Source organism: Bubalus kerabau, chromosome 9 (genome assembly GCF_029407905.1).
Source record: "Bubalus kerabau isolate K-KA32 ecotype Philippines breed swamp buffalo chromosome 9, PCC_UOA_SB_1v2, whole genome shotgun sequence".
Lineage (NCBI taxonomy): Eukaryota > Metazoa > Chordata > Mammalia > Artiodactyla > Bovidae > Bubalus > Bubalus kerabau.
The window spans coordinates 102,077,631-102,098,635 of record NC_073632.1 but is presented as its reverse complement, the minus strand read 5'-3'; the positions used below and the strand labels follow the sequence as shown (position 1 = coordinate 102,098,635).

Genomic DNA, 21,005 nt, shown 5'->3' with positions numbered 1-21,005 from the left:
TACACTGAACCAAGAAAACAAGCATTGCACTTATGGGAAATTTTTTATCAAGCTTCAAGTGTATTCATCCTAAATGTGCAGAAGACGTCATGTCATTTTTCTTCCCCATGGGAACAAATAACTGCTCGTATTAAACCAGCATTTTTAAAGCAATGATCTAAATATAAGCAACCGGTGTCCTCCTCACATGTCCCTTTTTATCCCTCTTTTGGGTGACTGAAAAGTGAAACTGGAAAGAAAAAATATTACAGAATTAAAACCCTCAATATTATTTGGCTGGGGCACCAAAAAGGTCATTAATTGGTGGGAAACTCCAATAGCCCCCAAGTCAACCTAAGACTTGCCAGTTCCTTCTGGACAGGCCCATTCCCTGGATGATTTCAATTTAAAGGCTTCCTGGGGTTTCAGTTCAGTTCAATTCAGTCACTCAGTTGTGTCCGACTCTTTGCGATCCCATGAATCGCAGCACGCCAGGCCTCCCTGTCCATCACCAACTCCCGGAGTTCACTCAGACTCACGTCCATCGAGTCAGTGATGCCATCCAGCCATCTCATCCTCTGTCGTCCCCTTCTCCTCCTGCCCCCAATCCCTCCCAGCATCAGTCTTTTCCAATGAGTCAGCTCTTCGCATGAGGTGGCCAAAGTACGGGAGTTTCAGCTTTAGCATCATTCGTTCCAAAGAAATCCCAGGGCTGATCTCCTTCAGAATGGACTGGTTGGATCTCCTTGCAGTCCAAGGGACTCTCAAGAGTCTTCTTTAGAATCCTAATTTCTCATCATCTATGAAAGCCCTTGGGTCCAACAATACTTTTTTAGAAAATTTACTTTCTATTCCAAGTCTTAGGGTATATTTGAAAACCTAACTTGGGCATCTGGAGCATCTTGTGTCCAGTAGGGATATAATAATGATTTTCTCACAGGCGTTCACACAACCCTTGGATGTAGAAGGGAGACCCCAGGCATGTGTGGGGGGCTGAGACCTGTAACTTGGGCTGCTAATAACACTGAGTGGGTGATAATTTTATTTGTATCTCAACACAAAACATGCAGATGAAGCTCTTGAGGACTGTGAAGATGACAACAGAAAAGTGAGACTATCAGAAGGACCTGTCGTACAAGGACGAGCATTGCCCGGATGTTCCTGATTTTGATTTAGTTTGGACTGTGTTCCCTTTAGCAGAGGCAAAGATGCTAAGTGAGCATATGCCATTATGTCTTGTCCTGATACTTTGCAAGACACTCCCACCTTGCCCCCTCTCCCTCCTTCAGTCTGTGGCTAATATCCTTCATGGCTTCTGTTTTAAAAGTCCCCTTCTTTAGATTTTGCATAAAGCTGAAGACATTCCTAAGACAAATACACATTCTTGGAAAGGGGTGGTCTCAGTTTGTTTCCAACTACTTTGCGTGTCAGCCTGTGATTCTGTTTTTGGAGAACGGATGTTATAATGTTCTATACTAAGGCTTCTATAAAGAACAACTAATAGCTGTGAAATTCTTTCAAGTGTAAAAAACATCCAAACGTAATCACTACTTACCAGGAAGCAGTGTTACACCCGCTGCTGGTTCAGGCCTAGAGGAATTGCTTTCATTTGGGCAAGGATATCTTCAAGGGACTGAATCCAAGTTTAGGTTCCGTGAGTCTTTTGGAAAATCTAGTTTGTCCAATGTACAGATCCAGGCCCAGCTAAATACCAAATTTCCGCAGAAGATCAAAGCGCAGGCTTTATTTATTTACCTGACCTTAAGCTTACATGGAAATGAAGAACATCCTGAATTCCACTTCTATAGCTCACAGAAGTATGGCCCATTTCCAGCTAAGTGTGAAGACTGCAGTCCCTTTTCTCTAGGGAAGCTCTCTGCTGTGTGCATCAGATGAAAGGAATAGCAAAGAAAACACTGTGATCAGCCCCCTGTGGTATCTGACCCCTGAAATATTATAAGCCACTTTTTTTCCCTCCAGGACAGGACAGGGCAAGTTTACTGCACAACTGCACTGTGCTCCAGAGATACACACATCTCCCCACAGGCTTGCAGAATGAAAGGCGAGGACTCCTACCACCTCTGGATGTCCAACAGCTAAAATGAACACTCAGTAGAAAAGTTATGCCATCACCCTTGGCACTAAACAGCCAATCAATAGACTGAGTCTTTATGGCTTTTACAAGAAATCCCCAAATGATAAAAGCCACACAAACTATGTAACTATGAAAATGGGAAGATGCTGTCTTAGGCCAGATTTTTAAATTACGTGAAGTACACTTTAGGGCACTCACCAAAGGGAAAGTCTATGCAATACACAGTGATCACTTAGGTTATAAGACCTTTATACAGTTATCTAATTTAATGCTCACCAGTCCTCGGGTAGGTGTTACACTGAATTACAGGTGATGAATTGAGATTCAAAGAATTTAAGCAGCTCATTCACTGAAGGTTGTAGAGACAGCAAGAGAAGATTCCGTGACATCTCCTTCAAGGATATCTCAATTTCAGTGGAAGAAATAAGAATACACTGAGGATAAGCAAGGCACATGGGTGTTTAGAAGTTAGGCACGATCCTCAGCTAATGTCATTATTTCCCCAAGCTTTGGCAGCATGCTTATATGGATTTTAAAAAACTTCCAAGGTTGATTGTCAGGAAATGCTTGGGATAAAAAGGTTTCTTTTTTTGTAGGATTTCTCAGACTCTCTAAAGTGATACTGTGGATTATAGATGCCCAAGAGGAGAATATGTAAGGAGTGGGTTTTGTTTTGAGATCACTTCTGTTCCTTAGAATATACTTTAGAAAAAGCTGGGGTAAAACTTTTAAGTCCTTGAAATCAGATTCAGGAAGAGGAGTCTTGTACTTTGGGACACACTGGATGGTCTTCCCCCAACTTCCCCTTGGGGTTTCATATATTTAAACCCCGAAGTAAATTAACTTAACTTTGGCATTTGAGGGGATTGCATGACTTGGATCATCATAAAACAAAAGAAGGACTGCAAATCCACGGATAGAAGCATGAAACATGGTGACTGGAGATGGGCATGGGTACATGTGGCTGTCTGTGGGACTTAAGAACAAAAAGCCCTAAACAAGGTCTCCTTGTATAGCTTCAGTCAATTTCTGAACTTCCAAGGGCTGATCGTGTAAGCTGGGATCACTGGGTGCCAGGCTATGACTCTGGGTTTTCCCCCTGCACTTGGGAACGCACAAGCACCCTCGTGTGCAAAGGAGTGGGAAGGGCACCGGGTGCCTTAGTCACACTGCAGAGCTGGAAGGGGCTGCAGACCAGCTGCCCAGTACATGTTCTAGACTCAAAAGCATGTGGGTCAGGCCACATGGTGACGTGGCTGAGTTCTTTCAGTCCAGACCCCTTCTTACCAGACTCTGGTTCCCATAGCTAGAGCCTCACTTCATTTCTTAGTCAACAAAATATACATACTCAGTGTTCTTAATGCATAAACACTGGATTTGGAAGATGAGTTTATTTCTACAATTATCTGACAAGAACGACCAGAACGTAACTGAATCAGGGTCTTTGCTCATGAATGACCCTTCAGCACCTGAACAGAGCTTCGCACACAGCACGTGCTCAATGCATTTCTGCTAAATTAATGAATAGTGTGACATCTTAGCAGGTTATTTACTATCCCCCCAAATATGTACTGGCAGTTTTAAAAGCTCGCTTGACTCTGAGGGTCTCTGAGGGAGGTGATGGGGGTGGTGGAGCGCAGACCGATCAGGCAGCTATGCTCGGTGTCCCAGGTAAGAAAGTGAAACAAAACTCAGCGAGAAGAAAATGGACTATTTGGTCACTTTGGCTCTTTTATAATACTTTCTTTGCTTCCTTGCAGGTGAACAGATAATGGGAATTTGTACATGGTGTTTGATAAAAAATGAAGTATTTCCAACAGTTGGTAAATGAATGATTTCAGGGCGAAAGCCATCTTCTTTTCGTAAAAGAGGTAGTTAATAGCTTACATTCTGCATTATCAAACTGTTCATAACCCCTTTAAAAAATCATTCTCTATTATAATTTTTAAAAAAACCACCTAACTAGTTTTTGAATAGGCCACATTCACCAACAAAAACTGATTCTATATCATTCTTGATCTTAAATAAAACATTTGAATAATTATTTCTGCACACATGCCACCCAGTAATATCCTCTGTGACATTAAAAAATTCAAATACCAACACATTCAACTTTATAGCACCATTCCAAAATACTAAACTTTCTTTGCACCTTTATTTTAATCTTTTTTTTTTTTGTACACATTTAAAGTATGGGCATCCTGTAAATCTCTGAAAAGCCTCATAGGGAAAAAAACCAACTAATTTTTAGGACAAAGCAATAACTCAGTTTGTAGGCAAGATGATGTCAGGCAGGCTGTAAGTTCTTCACGGGCTTCTGTAGTCTTCATTCTGGGGTGAGAATGTAGAAAGGATGCTAAAATCTTCCTGGATTATTCTAGAGATTACATCGCGTATCAGTATGTAAAATCTTGTTGCTCAGTGGTCAGACTCTAGATATTGATTACAACTCAAACCATGACAACAACAGTCTCTTGTAATATTTCACTCTTTTGATTGACAAACTTCAAAGTTTGTATACACCTTTTATTCATACTCTGTAAGAGAGGAATTAGAATAATATTGAATTCCCTCTTACAAATCTCCAAATTTGAAGCTTGGAGCACTAGAATCTGTTCTTAGCAAGCAGATAAATTTAAAGTAGAATTATAAATGGGTTTTAAATTCAACATAAATTTGGCTGCATTATTATATAAGACGACTGAGTACTGTGGGAGTTGACAGATAATGAGAATGCTTGCAGGAAAAAAACCTTTTATGACACGAGAGTCCCATTCCACCCTCTCATTGTAACCGAGCGCTCTCATCTAACTCTTCCATGTATTACTGTGACTAATGTGCACCCAGACAACAGGTCTGGTGAATAAACTTGGAAGTTTTGAGTCTGCTGAGATTGGCAGGGTGGTGTGAAGAGGTAGAGTCAGAAGGGTGTCTGCTAATGGTTTAACTCTGCAGCAGTTTCAAAGATATCGATTGTTACATGAGAACAGTCAATGACCCAGGAAGAAATTAAGTTTAAACTAGAAGTGACTAGTAATCAAAAGCTACTGTGCACCAGGATAGGAAGGAATATGAGAATATTAATATGCCCTGAAATAGAAATAATCACTTTGCACTATGTACACCACATACAATATAACATATTCTTTTTAACATTGCACAATATAAATATTATACAAGGTGGAGTAAACTAAATGCAAAATAACTTTGAGGCACACAGGAAAAACACAGAATAGATTGAACTCTGATCGAAATTAGGATGGGGTTAGAAAAAGGCAGGGTGTTACACTGTCAGGCCAGTGATCCCACCTCACGGGCTGGCAGCCACCGCCCCCAGACATGGAAAATTCTCAGACCGCCATATTGTCAGAGTTGACTGCTTCAAACAAAGGCCAGTTATTGAAATCCTTTGAGAAAATCAAACTCTTGCTCCCCACTCTAAAGTAGGTACCCTTAAAGGTCCCTCCCAACCTCAGGGTTTCATAATGAGGGGCTATGTTAGTACAGGGTTGTTTCCCCCCTTTTACTTGGTTACTATGAAACCATTTTAAGGAAACTAGAACAGTATTCAAGAACACCCATCACAGTGCTTAACAAGATTTAATGTACATTTATTCTTAACATGTGGAACATATAAAGATTTTATACTGAATAAATGATATTCATTAAGCCAGAGGAAAAGGAGGAATTTACATCAAGTTTTTTTTTTAAACTACATTATCTTGAAATACAAATGTGGATTCTCGTCACTGAAAAATTTTTGAAGTTGTGTTTCTTCCTTTTAGTTGTATTTTTTTTTTGTCTGTACTAGTAACCATTGTGTAAATCAATCCATATGCAACCATTTCCACACCTTGATTCATGAAGCAAATTGTGATCAGCTGCTCTCCCGAAATAGAGCATGACTTTATACATACAGAAACTTGTACATTACCCTCTTTTTTTTGTTTTTTTTTTTTCCTTGTTTTTGTTTTTTGTATTTTTTCTTTTTTTTGGAGATATGGCCCTAATGAAAAAATATATAAAATAAAAATAAAAAATTATTTAAATCTACCATCACTTCGTAGTTACCACATCATGAAAAAGAAACTAAAAACTTTTTACTAAAAAAAAAAAAAAAAAAGAAAAAAGAAAAAAAATGAGGGTATGTTTAATGTACAACTTCTATATACATCACAGCCCTAAGGCAGTAAAAAAAATATTTAAAAAATGATTAAAGGAATTGTGAAGAACTGTCATGTGGAAGGTCAAACGACAGACAGCAGACATGACGCTAGTGGTGAGGAAGCGATTTCCACTGATCGTTGTCAGGTATGTTTTCAAACTTAACTTAAAAAAACCATTTTGCTCCTAGCCTAATGTAACCATTTTCCTGTGGAGAAACCAGTATCATTTCCTACTTCAACCGCTGCCTGACACACCTTCGTGAGCCCCCGCTATACCTACCTAGAAATTTCTATTGCACAGAGCTTTGGACGATGGGATACAGTTGCAATTTTTTCATTATTTGAAGAATAACATAGCTAGGAAATCGATAAGTTTTCTCCTTTTTGTCTCAGTGTGGTGAAATTTTCCCATCTTATAGCATCTTTTGCCGTTAACTTTTTTCTTTAAAGTCAATTTGCTTCCCCCAAAAATGCAATACGACATGGAAAAGAACATTAAAAAGAAAATCTGAAAAGCAAAAAGTGACCTTTGAATGCACTAGACAGCAACTTTGGTTAAAAAAAAAAAAAAAAAAAAACCAAAATAAAAAAACCCCGAAAGGATGTACTTGTACACACAGACAGCAAATATTAATTTTATAACTGTTCAAATTAATTATCTCTTTAATTCCCAATTGGTAAATAAGTGGATGGGGCAGAGGAGCAAAGATTTTCTTTCCTTCGTCCTACGCTGGAGAAACAAGAACAGAACACAGCCAATTACACGGGAGCCTCTATAGTCTTCACTCACACAGGCTGCCTTCTCACTGATGTCATAACTGCCCGATCTGAAACAGTACATCACAGATGACAGATGCCACCAGAGAGTTCAGAACGGCTGATATTGAGATATCCAGCAATCGGCCCTCGTGCAGAAGGAACTCGGAGCGGTTCTCGTCCACTCTGGCCATGGCCAGCAGAGCCTTGGCTGCCCTGCACATCATGTCCACGCTAGGGGGCTCTAGGGGCGGGGGCTGCATGTGCATGAGGTTGTGCTGGCTCTGCTGATACTGGGCCATTGTGACCCCATCCTCTAGGAAGCTTATCAAGTTTCCGATGCTTCCCTTCTGGACAGCTATGGCCCTTGCAGCCAGTGCGTCCCCTTGGGCAAGGTTCGATAAAAGCGCCATGGACATTTCTCGACAGACTGGGTTTTTGCGATCCCCAACGTACCTAACTAACGTGGCATAGAATTTCTCCTGACGACTAAACGGAGGCGTGGCCAAGATCAGGTCCACATTGTTGTCCTGGATGCTGAGTTTACAGAGCGTCTCCAGCACGAGTCTCTGAGGCGACAGGACAGAGTTGGGTCCCACCGTGGGAAAGGGGTCTTGTGCCTCTGCTGATGGGCACACCATCCAGTGCAGCAAGCCATCCAAAATTGGCAAGCAGATGCTTTCCGTGTAAGCGGACAAGTCTAGCTGCCCAGAAATGTTGGCCAAGGTGACCAGCGTGTTGTCCCTTAAGACCTCGAGGCAGTCCCACCACCACTCATCTTTGCTGCAGGCCACCCCTTTGTCCTCGTCTTCCTCCTTCTCGTAGGTCTGCGGCGCTCGTTTTCTCTCGGGATGCTCATGGTGAAGAAGAATCAGCTTCCCCAGGATCAGCACCAGGCCTGGGTGTTTGGACATTTCCGCGTCATTCCCAGGCACAAAAGACAAGCTCCGGACAATATTGGACACGCAGATGCAGCGCTTGGCCAGCGAGTCCTGCCAGTGTGCGATGGTGCAGAGTGGGGCCTCGTCCCGGCTCCTTGGCTCGTCCTCCAGCAGCTTGATGTTGCGGTGACTTCTGGCTTGATGGATTCCGAAGGGAAACTTGCTGCTTTCGGTCTGGGTACCAGGGTTTGCCTCTTCGGGCAGAGCCCCTGGCCGAGCAGATAGGACATCATCGATGGTTGCGATGATGCTTTTCTCTTGGTGGTCGTCAGAATCCCCTTTGCCTTCCTGGTCTTTCTTTCTGCCTGTGGAGCTCAAAGGGGGAGGCGGCCGCTTGCGAGGAGGAATCTCCATCTTGCTCTCGAAGTGAGTCTGGATGTGCTCAGTGGTGTCTCCCCCACCGAGCTGCCAGTGCAGAAGTCCACTGCTGAACTCCTGAACGCGACCCAGCTTGTCAGAGCGGTCGACAACAAACAGGTTGTTCTTTTTGACTATCTTGATTGGCAGCTTGTCAAATTTACTGGCTTGCCTGGGCTTCTCCTTTGGATCTGTGGTGGCATCGGGGGAGGCCACAGCCATGCTGCTCCTGTCCTCCGTCTCCGCCCTCCCGCTGTCTTCCTCCTCCTCGTCCTCCTCGTCCTCCTCCTCCTCAATACATTCAGCATCTTCTTCCTCTCTCCCAGAATCGTCGGCTAAGGACTGGCTGTCATCTCTCTTTGCCGCATTGTGATCAAGTGCTTTTTGGCTGGGGTCTCCCACTTCATATTCCGTAAGAATTCCAAAAATGTCAATCAGGCATTTCCTGAAATACTCTACTAAAAGTTCGAGAAATCCGGACAACTGGAGAGGGTGAGAAAGAGAAGAGGTACAATGTCATAACCTCTCCAGTGTGACTGAGAGGGTGAAAATCCTGCTAGCTAGCCATGTATCTCTATGATTATTTTCACATTTTAATGTTTTTTTTTGGCTAGGCCAAGAAAAAGAAACCATGTGTAAGTTAGAACTATCTTCCTGAATTTTTCATTAATCAACACTTACTTTCTTACTTGGTGTTTACTTTCTTACACCATTAACATGAAAACTTACTTGTTACTTTCCCATTTCTGATACTATCCCCGAGGGAGTGCTCTGCTGTTCTTTACCTTTGTTTCTGGCTTAGACACAGTACCATTCTTACTAGAAGAGTGGGAACATGGATTTTATAGACTCATTCACCCAAAGTGAGTCTGTTCTCCTCTTTTATTTATCTGAAACTCTGCTTGCCTAGATTTTTATGGTTATTATTCTTAGGATTTTATGGTTATTTTTGTCTTAGGTGCCACAGGTTATTCTAATTTACATTCTCCATATATTTTGGGGAGAAGATAATTTCAGCAATGTAGTAGCTCATAAACACAGAAAATTAGAAACAAATCAATTTAGTCCCTGAGATAAATGAATGAGAATGTTTCACAGAATGCACTTTTATATTTCAGCTATTCCCAACTCCAGCCGAAAGACAAAAGCAACTCTGAGAACCAGCTCTGTTTCCTTTAAGTGGATGTTTATATCAAGAGAACCAACATACTCCCCTCCCTCAACACCAATGCTGCTGCATTTAGGGATGATGAAGGATAAGTAAGTAAACAAGGATTTCTTAATGATAGGTGTTATGGAAATTGACTATAATTTCATTATCTGGCTGTAAGTTTCCCGCGAGGTAGTTTGAAACAATTATAAAGAAGTAAGGGGACACCCAAGTACCAGCCAGGCAGAGCTTGCTTTTAGGGTACGAAGACACAATTTTTTAAGTGGAGGTCTGGATGTCACCCCTTCCCATCTCGCCCCCAACATAAAGCTTAATTTTTTCCCAGGACAAGGGAAGAGGAAAAATTGCTGAAGCAATGCTGGTTATGAAAAATTGTGCTCAACAGCAGCTCACCCAGCATAAGGAGGTAAATTTATTACTCTAGCAAAGGTAGTATATGTTCTTAATACTTATTTTCTATTAAAATGGACTTCATGCGATGTTTATGATCTTATTAATATACTTGGTATCAACCGAAAAACTGCCTTTCAGGGCTAAAATGAGGAGTTAAAGGAGAGAAGAAAGAGGAAGTGGAAGATTCTGGTCCTAGTTCAACAGAAGGGAGGGAGTGAGATGTTTTGGCTTTTTTCAACAAAAGCAGAGTTGTTCATACACAGTAGGGAAAATGACCTTTTCTGATTTTTGTTTCTAAATATTTCTTAAAAAAAATTTGTAGTCCAGCTGGCTCTTGGGCCTTTTTCCTAATCCTCAGCTCCTTCTCTCTTCCAGCTATTATGCTAGAAGCTACTTCAAGCTTAGCACAGATCAAAGGAGGGTTTTTAAAGGTAGGAGGCTTTTAAATGACTGCTTCAAAATAAACTAGAGGGGGGGCAGAAATGGGAGGGAACACATCAAGAAACAAGTTTGACCATGACTTCATTACTACTGCATGAACGATGGTATAAGGGGTTCATTAAACTGTTTACTTCTCTCTATATATATATTTTCTGTAATATAAACAGTCTTTTTAAATTTTATACTTTTTTAATTAAAAGAAAGATGTTAGGTCCCCCTGAAAAACAGGGTATGGTCTCACTGCAACTTATTGCATGGTGATGTCTCTTCCAACACTAACTACAGCCATAACTTTGTGTTATTTTTGGATTAATTCTCACTGGCCTGCTAATGCTCATTATAAACAACAGTTTGATTTTGCCACTACTGTCTATTCCATGCACACACATGCATGTGCACACAAGGTCACTGTTTTCTTATGAGAAATATACATGTGTGTTTATACTAAAGACTGAAATAAATTATTGCTCGAGACAAAATTCTCAGACAACTATACACTGACTGATGTTGGTTTATAGTTAACTGTAATGATAAAAAATTTTAGCTGGGGAGCCCTAACTGCTTTAGGCATTAGCTTAAGCATTATACACTGCTTCATTTTCTTCTTCTAATTTGGTTCTCAGTTGGACTGGTGCTGGCTTACCTGGGAGAGATTGAAAGTAGCGACAGTGCTGTCGTCATAGAGAAGAATATTAATAGTGTCCAAAGCCCAAGTACTTTCAGCCAAGAGACCTGACTTAAGGGACATCATCACACGCCAGGCCTCTGGAGTAACTAAAAATGGGTGGAAGAATAAGGACATGATTAACTCTACGCATGAAAGAATAGAAAATAACAAAAGAAGAAGAAAAAGCAGAATGTTAAGTTAAAATATTGATTTAAACAAAGGTTCCAAGGGACAATTAAACATGGTCATTTCACGTGGAGGTTGACAACTGACTAAGAAACTTCTGTGGGTGAAGAGCTTTCTGCTTTGCAGGTTAAACAGAAGTGGGAATGATTCTTTCTGTATTTGTCGTCTTTGACTCTATTCACAAATGTGTCAAGGTAGCATCTTCAGAAGGCTGGTGAGTATGCAGAATATAAGCAAAATTTAATTCCCAAACAGCATGCTCACTGATAGAAAGCTTTCCTTCTTCCATGCCATCTTCTGTCTGAGCTCTGGACCACAGAGCATGCTGTTGACAAGTACTAGCATTTTGACGGTTCTGGATTTTTAGGAGCCTGGCCTGAGATGGAGGCTAAGAGGAACGATGAGAGCAAAGGTTTATAAGATTTGTCACGAGATGGGGCTGGAGGGGAGGTCCATCGTGTGTCTACAATTTTAAGGGAAGCTATCTGAGGAAACTGGTGGAAGCACATGGTGTGAGCAGCTGGAACTCTGCACAGCAGCAGCCAGGCCAGATGCCAACTCCTGTGTGGGAGGGGCCGTGGGTGTCCACTTTTATTTTAATTTCATCTAATTTTCAAATTTTCTAAGAGAGGCACATAATACTTGTATAATAGAAGGGCAAATTTCATTTTAAAATCAGGAACATAAGTTTCCCTAGGCTGGTATAACATGCACTGAGAATTTTTTTTCAAATTTAAATGTATTTTTTTTACTTAAATTGGAGAAGTAAATGGCAGCTCACTCCAATATTCTTGCCTGAAAAATCCCATGGACAGAGGAGCCTGGTAGGCTATAGTTCATGGGGTCACAGAGAGTCAGACATGACTGAGTGACTAACACACACACACACACACGTTTACTTAATATCTATACACATACACAAATACATGCATATATTTTTACATATATATTACCATATGTAACATGGTGCCCAGGGTCTGTTTCTCTCTTGCCTTCAGCACATCCTCTGTGTAGAATGCCTTACTTCCCCGTACCGCCCCCCTGCCCTTAATGTCCAATGATTAAAAACAATGGTCATATCTTTAAAATATTTAATTTTCTCATCACTGCAAAGAACTTTGAGTCACATGATTTTGAGATTTGGGGAAAAAAAGTTTGGATAAAACTGAACTCTATTATTTCCTTAGCTGTGTTAAAAGTACTTAAAAAATAATGCAGAAAAACTGTGTATTCCCAGATTTTCCAAACCTCTAATTAGGATTTACAAGATTCCACCTGGATGAACATGTATGACATCGGTGTTCACCTGAAAGAGCTCCTTGGTCCCGTCAACAGTGCTGCAGGGATCACCTAAATTCTATCCACATGTGAAGTTCCATATAGCATATTATGTGTCTGTCTATGCAGCATAGTCAGTTTTCTGGTTTTGCTCCAAGGGGAACTCACTGTCTTTATGTCCTTACCAAAATTACAGAGTGGCTTGCTGTCAAATTTTCTCAGGCCACCCTAGTGTTCCATCAGCCTCGCAGCTGTTCTCTTAAGCACACATGGCAGAGATTATGTGTTTGGTTAAGATAAAATCTTTAAGCCCAAAATACAGTCACAGTTACCGAGGAGTCCCCATCTCTCACCTGGGGCTCCGCCCTCTCATACGAGTAACACTCACATGCAAGAAATCCATTTTAATTCTCCTTCTCAATTCAGAGTAGTGCCTTCCAACTATTGCTCCTGCACAAAAGCACATCCTGATAGTCTGCAGTCACAGAATTTCATCCCTTTAAGGTTATCCAACTACATCTAACCCAAAATTAAAATTCTAGATGGCAACAGGAAATCATTTTAGGAGCAGAGCTTTGGGAATGCTTACCGATATCTTTTGAGGTAATCTTCCGCCTTTGTTTCAGGACTGGCTGTGAGGCTTCCACGGAGCCAGGAGGGAAGGTGATCTCCCTTCTGATGGGGGGCGGCTGGGGGGGTGGCCCGGTGACCTGGGACGTGGGGACGGTGGGCATGACCTTCTGCATCTTCATGGAGGGGAGGAAGGGGGACTTGCTGGGAGACATGCGGCTCTCCAGGGAGCGCTGGAAGGAGGCGGGGCTGGGTGCCCTGGAGATGTGGTTTGGCAGTGAGGGTGGCGTCTGGTAGGACGACTGAGGCGGGCGCGTGATGGGCTGCATGGAGGCTGACGAGGACATGTAAGGCTGACGCTGGCTGACGTGGGAAGGCCACTGGCTCTCGTGGTTTATCCTCTGATCAGGGACCATCATGTCATCGGTGCGGTTCATGCCGGGGTAAGGCGGGGCCTGCGTGGGGCCGCCCGGGCCTTGCCTGTTCTGGTAGGGATAAGGCATATCGTTGCGGGTTGCCCACATGCTCTGCTGAGGTCCTTCACTGGAGGACGACTGCATCGGGCCGCCCATCATCTGCGGAGGGATGGCATGTGGCTGTATCTGCCCCGGGCCCTGCATCCTCTCTCGGTTGTAGGGATAAGGATACTGTCCCTGCAAGGGCCTCCGGTCCGGGCCAGAGTAGGAGCTCCCGTACTGGTTGTACATCTCCTGCTGCTGGCTGCCATACTGCATGTTGTACATGTCTCCCTCGTGGCGTTTGGCTGGAGGCCCATACATGCCATCCATATGGCGCTTGTAGTTCTGAAAATTCACAGAGACAGATCACACTAATGTGCTTTTGCAGGTATAATCACGCACTTAAATTAGGCAAAATAGTTATTACCTGGTGGAATGTTCATTTCAAAATGAATATGGGCAGCGCCCATGTCCACAGACTAACAGTTTATGTGCGATGCTCAGCACTACACAAACCACTGCACGTGCTGTTTGTGTTTGTGTACTTCAAAACTTCCGTGGGAAAAAAACCAGCCTCCTCTCCTGGTATTCTCCAGGCAGATTTGGGAGAGCAGGGCATGGGTGAAAAAACCAGCCTCCTCTCCTGGTATTCTCCAGGTGGATTTGGGAGAGCAAGGCAGGGTGACTACCACACAGGCTGCGCGGAACTGGGGCTTGGAGATCACGGGGATGGCTTGTGTAGGTAGCTGGAGACCTCACCACAAGTGACGGAGCGCTCTGAGGGCCAGCCCGAAGGGCTCCGGGACTAAACAGACCCCTTGGGCCTAACTTTACAGAAATGCCTCCACACACAGCTTGGCTCCTCACTCTGACCTGTGCCCCTGACACCTGATGTTGGATGAACCCCACCCCAGCCTCCAGCCGATGTGGGTCTCCTCCAGGAGAACCTCTGAAGACAGGGCTGGTACAGCCTCACTGAGCTCCGCTCCCAGGAGGCCGGGGCTTCCACCACTGGATGGGATGGGAAACTCCTGATGAGAGCGCGGGACAGAGGCACGCATATGGCAGAACACTGTTTAAGGTGCTGATTTGATGATACAGGTCTCTATACAAACATGCTCTGGTCAAATTAATGTTTAAAACCCCTTCTATTTTACAAGAGGTCTTACACCTGAAGAGTTGTTTAGTGACAGCAAATTCCTGTGTCTGACATGCGCTCCTCTGTGTTAGCCGTGGTTAGTTCACACACCTCGCAACTGCTGAGCTGCAGCACGTTGTCAACAGCACGCACCTACACACCTAGCCTACACAGTTTAAATAGTTTTATTCTTAAAAATAGATCAACTTTCACTATTAGCATATAATATTTTAAGCTGTTCACCCTACATATTCACTAAAATATATTGACAAATTTCTGTGCTAAAATGTCAATTGATATAATAGTATATAGAGTAGACATATGTCTAAAATATACTTGAATTTGGGCTTATTATTTACAAGGATGAATGTCCTTAACTTCCAATAACATATTTTCAAGAGCTACTTCTAACCTACTGATTTCAAAATCCTAAGAATACTTTTTAGCATAAGCAAATATAACCTGATTGTTACATGTCATTTTGGTTATACTTCCTAAAAGTCTTCAGAAGTATGTGAGTCTGAATTTTAAACAGAGATGCACGCTGCCTGCCAACTCACCGTCTGCTGTGGGTACAGGCCTGGCTGGTGTCCTCCATATGACGGCTGTCCTGAGGGAGGGCCTTGGCCCGGGTACTGCTGCCCGTAAGGTTCATGCCTAGAATGAAGCATTCAAAGAAAACTTCACTGACCGTGGACCTCAGGCCAAGGGAGGGAGGAAGAGCCCACTTCTGGACACTCCATGCTGTCTTTCCTCCATGGCCTCCTCCTGACAGGCACTGTGAGCAGCAGCAGCACTTCCCCTCCCAGTGGAAGGAGGACAGCACCCATTTTGGGAGTGCTGCCAAGCCCTGGCTGGTAGGGCAAGGAGTCCCACTGGATGGGCTGGCACCCTCTGTCTTTGAGGGGCCCCGCCCATCCACTGAGGGACCAGGGAGGGCATGACACACCCTCAAGTGAGGCATTAACGAGCGTAAGAAACAACAGAAGAACCTAAGAGTCAAAGCAGTATTTCTAGGAGCACCAGAATACTGACATATAAACGTGGAAAATGTTTCTGTTTCTAATTTCCTCATCGTGAGTATAAAATGTGCAAGTTTTTTAAAGGAATCCTTTAAAATTAGTCCAAATGATACTAAGTTGGTATAGACATAACTACTCAAAATTTCAAAGTTCTATGACCCCAAAAGTCTACAAAAAAAAAAAAAGGATAATAAGGATGATTTAAATGTACTTCTGTTAAATCTTAAAATGGGAATAAACATACTTTTATTTCATATTGAGAAATTATAAGTACCATAAAAATACATGTTTAAAAGAACAACAGAATTGAAACTTCAGAAATTAAGCTGATGTAGTTAGTATACTGAATTTTGTAAGAAAGAATACGGGTCAAGGAATGAGAATAATTAAGAAAATAAATGAAAATTTAGAACATCACATGTAAAACAGACAAGGGAAGTTTCTGCTAATGACATTGAAACCTGGAGGCAAGCTTATAGTTAGGAGAAAAGAAGTATAATTGATGTGGATGAAATTTAAGCTGAACAAGTAACACTTTTCAGAAGAGAAAACTGAATGAAGGAAATCCTAATGTTTTTTAGTCGCTCAATCGTGTCCGACTCTTGTGCAACCCTATGGACTGTAGCCCGCCAGGCTCCTCTGTCCATAAAGATTCTTCAGGCAATCTTCCCGACCCAGGGATTGAACTCATGGCATTGGCAGGCAGATTCTTTACCACTGAGCTACCCGGGAAGCTCAAATCCTAATGTGTTAAGGCCAAAATAACTTCTACACCTGGGCCATGCCACATTCCAGAAAGCATCTGAGAAGAAATAGAAAACTATATATCTTCCCTGGTGGCTCAGATGGTAAAGCATCTGCCTACAATGCGGGAGACCTGGGTTCAATCCCTGGGTCAGGAAGATCTCCTGGAGAAGGAAATGGCAACCCATTCCAGTATTCTTGCCTGGAATGGGGTTGCAAAGAGTCGGACACGACTGAGCAACTTCACTTCACTTCAGAAAAGTATATTTGCTCAGGTTCCTTTAAGAATATATGTCCAAGGACGACTGTTCTCCTTCTGATCTCATCAGCCTATCCCTTGCCTCTGCCCCCTCCAAAAGCTTTTCCTGGACTCTCAAAAACAAACCAAATCTTAGTAAAAATCCTTGATCTGGTACATCAGACTTCACACAGCAGTTAAGTGACTAAGGCGGATTTCACAACTAAACCTTCATTAGAAGGTCAGAATGAGAATTTGAGATTCCCCAGTCACTATTAGAAAGTACAAAGTAGCTCTGAGCATGCGATATTGTGTAACTCAAAAGCCAGGCTCACAGAGAATGCTAGAAAGAAACCTGATTTGGTAAAACAGTGATTTTTCCAACCAAAATTTTCCTTTGTATTAAACCAAGGACACCTGACTGCTTAGCCGGACCTACAAAACCCAGCATGTGGACTGAGAGGGAGCAGTGTGGACTGAGGCCCTGCCAAGGAAATGATGAAAACCACGCCTGTCCGGAGGCCTGCCTCAGAGCAACAGTCAGAGAAAGAGCGTTACTTTACCTCCACTGGTTTTCTTTAAAAATGAAATATTCAGTTGAAGGCTTGGTTTCTAAGTAAGTCTCCGTTAGGGAGGTAATGAACATGACAAGCAAGGGATAGGTCTTCCATGGTAAGGAGCACGGTCAGGGGCCTTCTTCACAAAGGAAGTCCACCCTAAGCCACTCTTCGAGGAACAGCTTCCTCTCTGAGACATTTCAATGACTTTCATTCTATCTTATTAAAATAATCTGGACCAGTAATGCATCCTTACTTGCCATTTTAGTATCAAGGGGATGTCCTGAGAAAAGAAAAGCTACCCTGGCTTTTATCAGATGTTTATTAAGGAGCAAAGCATTCCCTCTCAGTTTAAAAAGTTCGCAGGGGACAGGGGGAACACCTGAAAAAACAACACCTAGAAGACGTCACCAAGAACCCACTGCTGCCCGAGCCTGCTGACAGCCCAGTGTGGCACCTGCCCAGACCTCGGCCTGTGCGGAGGAGGGCAGGCACTGAGGTCAAGGGAGGAGCCACACACGGACCCTGGAGTGGCAGTCTCGGTGTGGTGACAGTGGCTGGGGCAACCTTGGCTCTTGCATCCTTAGGGAGAAGACCTGTGCCCTGGCCAGCCCAGCCCTGGCATATTTCTAAAATTCACTAATAAAAACACGGCTGTATTGGTGGCCTGGGGATAAGGTCCTTCTCCCCAGTTCCTGTTACAGTCATCGACTGAAGGCAGCCGTCTGACACGTACAGTCCTACCGAACTTCAGCAGGAAGCAGACATCAGCTGCTAGGGCTCAGAGATGAGTGTGTGGAAAGCACAGTTTTGAATAAGTCATCTCATCTTCATCTTAGGAAACACTCACCTTCGGTCGTAACTGGTTCCGTAGGGAAACTGCTGCCGTGGCCCCATGCCAAGACTAGACATGGCTCCAGACGGACTCTGGTTGTACATATCCTGCATGCTGCTGGTGGGCATCTGTCCTTGTGTCATGAAAGGCTCGCTGCTTCCAGGCACTGAAATATTTTCAGTAACAGACAAAAAATTAAGCACTTTCAAATGCCAAAGGGCCCAAACATCCCTTTCTAGTCAGTGCTGTTATCCTTAACATGACAGATAACAATACCGATCAAAGAGCATAAGGTCTGAAGTTAAGATGGGCCCTGTTGAGGCAGGATTCTAAGTTGACCTCCCTTCACGTACACAACTTGACGAGTGTGGGGTGAACCCATGAATGGGACAGGATGTCACTCCCAGGATTATATACATTGCAGGGCAAAAGGGACTTCAGAGATGTAATTACAGTCACCAATCAGCTCGCTGAGCTAACCAAAAGGGAGAGCACCCATGTGGGCCCTTTAAGTTGGCATCTAGAGGTAAGAGACAGAGCAGAGCAGAGACACTCTCCCGCTGGCCTTGAAAAGCAGTGCCACGCAGGTCAGAGGCCCACGTGTTAGGAAGGACGGCAACCGCTAGAAGCAGAGAAGGCCCCAGATGACAGTCAGCAAGAAAACAGGACCTCAGTCCAGCAACTGTGAGGAACTAAGTTCTACCAACAACTACGAGCTCAGAGAAATGGAATCCAGGCTCCCAGCTTGACTTGTACTGTGACCCTGAGCTGAGAACCCACAGAAATTGGAGAGCATACGTGTATGTTGTGTGTTTTAAGCCATTTGTGGTAATTTGTTATCAGTAACATAAGAAACAAACACAGGCCCAGATCCATACTTATTTGGGTTAAGTTGATAAATCTCTAAGTTTAATTCCTTATCTCTAAAATGAGGTTGGTAATATCATCTCATGAAGTAGTTTGTAAGGAAGAGATATGTATACAGTTAGTTCCTTTCCCTTTTAGGAAAAATAAAAAAAAAATGAAAACCTTAACAACCACCCATGCACTGACTTACTCTAAAATCAGGATGAAGAAAATCATGAAGGAGTAAGGACAGCTCAAGAAGGGATGAGATATTTCTAACAAGGGGTAGAGTGTCAATTAGGTCAAATATGCAAATTAGCATTTGCTCACAGCCTGAAGGAAATTGGGTCAAGCCCAGAAACTAGCCTGTAGGCAAATTAAAACATTTTAATGCAAATCTTAATTGATATACGCTATTACCAACACCTGCCTTTATCCTATGAAGGTTACTTTTATGTTCCATGAGATAAAAGCTGATTACAATTTTGTGAGCTGAAAAATGTGTCTTTGGTTGAGGGGTGCAAATAAGGAAGTCTTGACACTGGTAGAATATATTTTGCTTTATAAGGTATTCCAAATACTTCATATCTTACATGCTCTTACATCAACCTCCAGTAGAACCAGTTTTGAAGTTACTTTCCATTTTGAAGTTATTTTCCATTTATTGAAGAAAGTAGGGAAAACCACTAGAACATTCAGGTATGACCTAAATTAAATCCCTTACAATTATACAGTGGAAGTGACAAATAGATTCAAGGGATCAGATCTGATAGAGTGCCTAAAGAACTATGGACAGAGATTCGTGACACTGTACAGGAGACAGGGATCAAGACCATCCCCAAGAAAAAGCAATGCAAAAAGGCAAAATGGTTGTCTGAGGAGGCCTTACAAATAGCTGTGAAAAGAAGAGAAGTGAAAGGCAAAGGAGAAAAGGAAAGATATACCCATTTGAATGCAGAGTTCCAAAGAATAGCAAGGAGAGATAAGACAGCCTTTCTCAGCAATCAATGCAAAGAAATAGAGGAAAACAACAGAATGGGAAAAACTAGACATATCTTTAAGAAAATCAGAGATTCCAAGGGAACACTTCATGCAAAGATGGGCACAATAAAGGACAGAAATGGTATGGACCTAACAGAAGCAGCAGATATTAAAAAGGGGTGGCAAGAATAAACAGAAGAACTATACAAAAAAGATCTTCACAACCCAGATAACCACAATGGTGTGATCACTCACCTAGAGCCAGACATCCTGGAATGTGAAGTCAAGTGGGCCTTAGGAAGCATCACTACGAACAAAGCTAGTGGAGGTGACGGAATTCCAGTTGAGCTATTTCAAATCCTGAAAGATGATGCTGTAAAAGTGCTGCACTGAGTATGCCAGCAAATTTGGAAAACTCAGCAGTGGCCACAGGCCTGGAAAAGGTCAGTTTTTATTCCAATCCCAAAGAAAGGCAATGCCAAGGAATGTTCAAACTACTGTACGATTGCACTCATCTCACACGCTAGTAAATGCTCAAAATTCTCTAAGCCAGGTTTCAACAGTATATGAACGGTGAACTTTCAGACGTTCAAGTTGGATTTAGAAAAGGCAGAGGCATCAGATCAAATTGCCAACATCTGCTGGATCATCAAAAAAGCAAGCCAGTTCCAGAAAAACATCTACTTCTGCTTTATTGACTATACCAAAACCTCTGACTGTGTGGATCACAACAAACTGTGGAAAATTCTTAAAGAGATGTGGATTCCAGACCACTGAACCTGCCTCTTGAGAAATCTGTATGCAAGTCAGGAAGCAACAGTTAGAACTGGACATGGAACAACAGACTGGTTCCAAATAGGGAAAGGAGTACGTCAAGGCTGTATATTGTCACCCTACTTATTCAACTTATATGCAGAGTACATCATGAGAAACGCTGGGCTGGATGAAGCACAAGCTGGAATCAAGACTGCCAGGAGAAATATCAATAATCTCAGATATGCAGATGACACCACTCTTACGGCAGAAAGTGAAGAGGAATAGAGAGCCTCTTGATGAAAGTGAAAGAGGAGTGTTGGGTTAAAACTCAACATTCAGAAAATTAAGATCTTGGCATCTGGTCCCATCATGGCAAAGAGATGGAGAAACAATGGAAATAGTGAGAGACTTTATTTTCTTAGGCTCCAAA

General features: G+C 42.7%; 1 protein-coding gene across 3 annotated transcripts in view; it reads right to left on the bottom strand.

Moving 5' to 3' along the window:
* Window positions 1-3,795: 3,795 nt before the first annotated feature.
* Window positions 3,796-21,005, bottom strand: part of ARID1B (AT-rich interaction domain 1B) — a 435,546-nt gene continuing 418,336 nt past the window's right edge. For all 3 annotated transcript variants that reach the window (XM_055536066.1, XM_055536065.1, XM_055536067.1), the window contains 5 exons: window positions 18,008-18,158; window positions 15,157-15,253; window positions 13,020-13,803; window positions 10,943-11,073; window positions 3,796-8,777 (listed from right to left, as the gene is read on the bottom strand). In XM_055536066.1, the coding sequence (XP_055392041.1) occupies window positions 7,053-8,777; window positions 10,943-11,073; window positions 13,020-13,803; window positions 15,157-15,253; window positions 18,008-18,158 (2,888 nt within the window). In that variant the 3' untranslated portion in view covers window positions 3,796-7,052. The remainder of the gene's footprint in view (window positions 8,778-10,942; window positions 11,074-13,019; window positions 13,804-15,156; window positions 15,254-18,007; window positions 18,159-21,005) is intronic.